The sequence below is a fragment of the Debaryomyces fabryi genome, assembly GCF_001447935.2.
Source record: "Debaryomyces fabryi strain CBS 789 chromosome Unknown contig00317, whole genome shotgun sequence".
Taxonomy (NCBI): Eukaryota; Fungi; Ascomycota; class Pichiomycetes; order Serinales; family Debaryomycetaceae; genus Debaryomyces; species Debaryomyces fabryi.
The window spans coordinates 1-4,015 of record NW_015385743.1 but is presented as its reverse complement, the minus strand read 5'-3'; the positions used below and the strand labels follow the sequence as shown (position 1 = coordinate 4,015).

Below are 4,015 nucleotides of genomic sequence, written 5' to 3'. Positions count from 1 at the left end.
GCCCTATTATTATTTGAAGTCAATTCAATAGATTATACTTCATTCAAAATACTGACATTTTTATGTTTATATATATATATATATTTATAACCTAAGTACTTTATGCATCTTTAATCGATGCATATACATCTTCGACTTCCATTTCCACTTCTTGTAAAGCTCTCAGTTCAGATCTTACTCCAAAATACCAAATCATTCCATTGATGACTCCTGTCATTCCAATTACCGTACTTAAGAAAAGTAGTAAGACCGATGACCATGCCTTTTTCTCTGCTGCAAATGCTATTCCTATGTGAATAGCAATTACGGCTATAATGGATAAAACAAAATGTATTTTTCTCCAATTCGCTTGAAAAGGTATGGTATACTTCTGATAACGTCCAATTTCTTCAAGAAGTTCTTGATAAACCTTTAATTTTTCATTGTTGTTCTCAGAATTTTCATTATAATGATAATCAGCTTTCAGAGCTATTAGCAATTCTGTACTATATGCAAAATGATCCGAGTAAGAACAGTTCAAGGGTGGCGGTAATGTATCAGTAAATTTAACAGTCGCATTAATAGGCTTTATATTATGAGAATCAATTAATGCATAATCTAATCTACATGCTTCCCATCTCTCTCTATGTGCCCTCCAAGTATTCAACTGGGAATCACAAGTAATACCTCCATGTAGTATTTGCTCCTCTGGATTCATCTTCGCTATTTGTTCTGGTTCAATTATTGAATTATTTCTACTGTTATGACAAATCTCCCATGAATCTCCCAATCCCCCATCTACTGTAAATAGTTTATATGGTAATGAGCCAGGCTTGGAGTTTAAATCACCTACTTGGATTACCGCATATCCAGATTTCCTCAACATATTAACAAATTTCGCAAAATCCCATGCTTGGCATGCCCTATGACAGGAATAGCTTGCATCACCAGTTTGAGCATATGGAGCATGCATATGTGAATTCAAAATAGCAATTGGTAATGAATCATTTGTATGTGGTTTTAACAAAGTGATTGCAATACTCTTACCCACAAGCCAGTCCCCTCTAAAGAATGCCGAAGGTCTCCCATTAATTGGGAATCTATATAAAAACGTTGACTCTATAGGAATTTTTGATAAAATTGCTAACCCAGGTCCTGAAACAATTCCTGACTTAAATATTCTTCTATATGGATATCTTTCTTTGCACTTATCACTTATATAAATCCAATCCTCCTCGCACCATACTTCCTGCAAGGCCACTATATCATAATCTTCATCGAGTGAAGTAGGTTTACTTAATCTATCACCAATAGCTTGTAATCTTTCTTTCCTTAACTTAGAAACAAACTTCAAGCCCCAAGTGTTGAGTGTTAATAACTTAACTGAATGTCCAGCTGTATTATCTGGTCCCTTAATATTTTTTATCATACTCGTGGTGTAAAAAAGACGATATGTAAGACAAAGAAGATTTGATTTTTTAAATTCCAGTCGCGAGTAACAAAAACGTAAACAAATATACATCTACGTAGTAGTACTATTCAATAATCATAAACAACGATGTCAGCCACCAATAAATCACCCATAGATGAGTTTGAGACGTTACAGTCATTGATGAATGACTTTTCGGCTAAGTTTGATACTGCATTAACGCAAAAGAGATCTGCAATTATCAACGATAAACAACTACATTATGTCAAAGTAAATGAATTAAAAAACCAAGAAACCCAGTTACAATCAGACATAGAAGGCTTGAAACAGAAAGAAATAAAGATAAAAGATACTATAAAACGAACAATGGAAGATTTGCAATTGCAACAGCTCAAAGTAGATGAGTTAACAAGAAAACAAGATAACTTATTAGATGAGAAGGACGAGTTACAAACAGAAATAGACAAATTGAACAGTCAAGTCCAGGCAACAACTGATAGCTTAGAGAAATCTCTGAATAACTTAGCTGAACAATTAAGAAGAGACTATCCTGAATTGCTTAAGTATGAACAGTATTTAGGACTTAAGATCGACGTTATCGGACAAGATTCGCTAAAATTTGTCTTCAGTAATATCGACCCAAACGACCTAGATAAAGAAGTATGGTGTGAGCTATTAGTTGGGGGAGAATTATTCAAGGTTGGTGATTCCTTCCCGCCCTTAGCACCAGATATAATTACGTTACTTGAGAATGAGTTTAACCATCATAGAGAATTCGTGAAGTTCTTAAAAACAGTAAGAGCTTTATTAATGGACTTAATATAAGTGCCAAAGGAAAAATAAACACTGTACTATAGTATTTCATTGGTTGATTTCGGCGTAAATAATTTAGGTATTCTTAATATATAATAATAAACATGAAGGTAAAAGGATTGTTGTAATCTGGTGGCATTATTTTTACGAAAAACAAAACTTTCCAGAAATGGTTTCGTGGTCTAGTTGGTTATGGCATCTGCTTAACACGCAGAACGTCCCCAGTTCGATCCTGGGCGAAATCAGTTTCTTTTTTTTTATTATACAGTTGTTTATTTGTTGTTAAATAGCTCAAATCTATTTTTCATTCAGAATATGTAATTTATTATGGATGACAATATATATTGGCTACTACTTATATTCATTTTAATTTATGCTGAATTTAAAATGAAAATATAAGTTGCAATAAGATAAATGAAATCATTACGATTTTTCGCAATTATAACATTCTTGTGACAAAATGTACATATAGTTTGAAACTACAATATTTTCATAAGTTCTCTATTTGATAAACGAAAAAACTGAAATAATCAAACTCACTTTAATTTTCTCCTGAATGTATAGTAGAGTAATAGAGTAATACAAAAATACAGTGTAAATTGAGAGTGGCAAGAAATCATCTTATGTATCCGGAACTCGCGCATAAATAATCCGCTGAACAAATCTAAAAATCTATAGAATTATATTTACAATTATATTTACAATAAATTCATTATTCGAAATGCTGCAAGAAGCTAATCAAAGAATTATCAAGCATATGAACAAAGACCATCAATTGGCTCTTGTAGATTATGTTGTTGTGTACGGAAATATAAAAGCAAGTGAAATAGTTAAGCCTTCCGTTCACTTAGTGGAGGTGAACGAAACAAAATTAGTTATTGTTTATGATTCAACTAAATTAAAATCTCCACAAACATTGTCAATTGACTGGGAATCTGCAACGGAACCAGAAAACAAGCAAGTAACTAGTTTGAAGGATATTAAGGGAAAATTGGTTTCTATGGCTAAATACGCTGCTGCTAAGCAAGGCTTTTCACACCAACAAATTACAAAGGTTCTCTATCCGCGTCAGGCTATTTTCTGGTATCTTGTTTTCGGTTTCTTGGCTTTAGGAATGTATGATGTTCAAAGGTTAAAAGAATCTTTTGAGGCAGATCCAATTGCCTCAAAGATAATCCCTGTCTTACCTTCTGTAACATTCAAAGTATTAAGATTCATTGAAAAGAACATTGCGTACATTTTTTATTCTTTGTATACTATTCATTTGGGTGAAATTTTATTTCTTATTCTTCCAATGACCATCAAGTATAGATTGCCTACATCAAAGAAATTTCTTTGGTGCCTTATGACATTTTTTGAAGGGGTATTTTCTTACAGAAGATTTAAGACATTAGTTGACGATAAATAAATTGTTATGCCGTTTTTAATCTTCACCTTGTTATTTGTTAGATAAAATTCGATTTGGGTATTTCATCAGTTAATTTTCATAGTCCTAACTAAATTTTTTATACTGCTTTAATTAGTAATATCAACTACTATTTATATATGCAAAGCTTTATGTACTCTGATTCTTGTCGAAGCCCTTATGGCTGCTATGCCGTTTCCCGATATATATACCTTTCCTATCAATTTTCATGTCTGTTAGTGATTCTCAATCCATATTATCATACATGCAGATAGTATTCTATACTCCATCCAGCTTTCAAAACTTTATTTAAGTAGTCTAAAGGGTAATGAAATATCAAACTTGATAAACTAGTTATAAGAACTACAAACTTTCTTCCTTTCAGTGTT

At 32.3% G+C, this 4,015-nt stretch overlaps 3 protein-coding genes across 3 annotated transcripts; 2 read left to right on the top strand and 1 right to left on the bottom strand.

Moving 5' to 3' along the window:
• Positions 1 to 100: 100 nt before the first annotated feature.
• On the bottom strand, positions 101 to 1,408 carry ISC1 (inositol phosphosphingolipid phospholipase; the record flags this gene model as incomplete). Its single annotated transcript, XM_015614712.1, has 1 exon — positions 101 to 1,408. One exon carries the CDS (start codon positions 1,406 to 1,408, stop codon positions 101 to 103), a length of 1,308 nt encoding a protein of 435 aa, XP_015464462.1.
• Positions 1,409 to 1,537: 129 nt separating this feature from the next.
• Positions 1,538 to 2,233, top strand: AC631_05882 (uncharacterized protein; the record flags this gene model as incomplete). Its single annotated transcript, XM_015614711.1, has 1 exon — positions 1,538 to 2,233. The coding sequence occupies one exon, from the start codon at positions 1,538 to 1,540 to the stop codon at positions 2,231 to 2,233; it is 696 nt and encodes a 231-aa protein (XP_015464461.1).
• Positions 2,234 to 2,942: 709 nt separating this feature from the next.
• AC631_05881 (uncharacterized protein) lies at positions 2,943 to 3,629 on the top strand (the record flags this gene model as incomplete). Its single annotated transcript, XM_015614710.1, has 1 exon — positions 2,943 to 3,629. One exon carries the CDS (start codon positions 2,943 to 2,945, stop codon positions 3,627 to 3,629), a length of 687 nt encoding a protein of 228 aa, XP_015464460.1.
• Between the last annotated feature and the right edge of the window lie 386 nt (positions 3,630 to 4,015).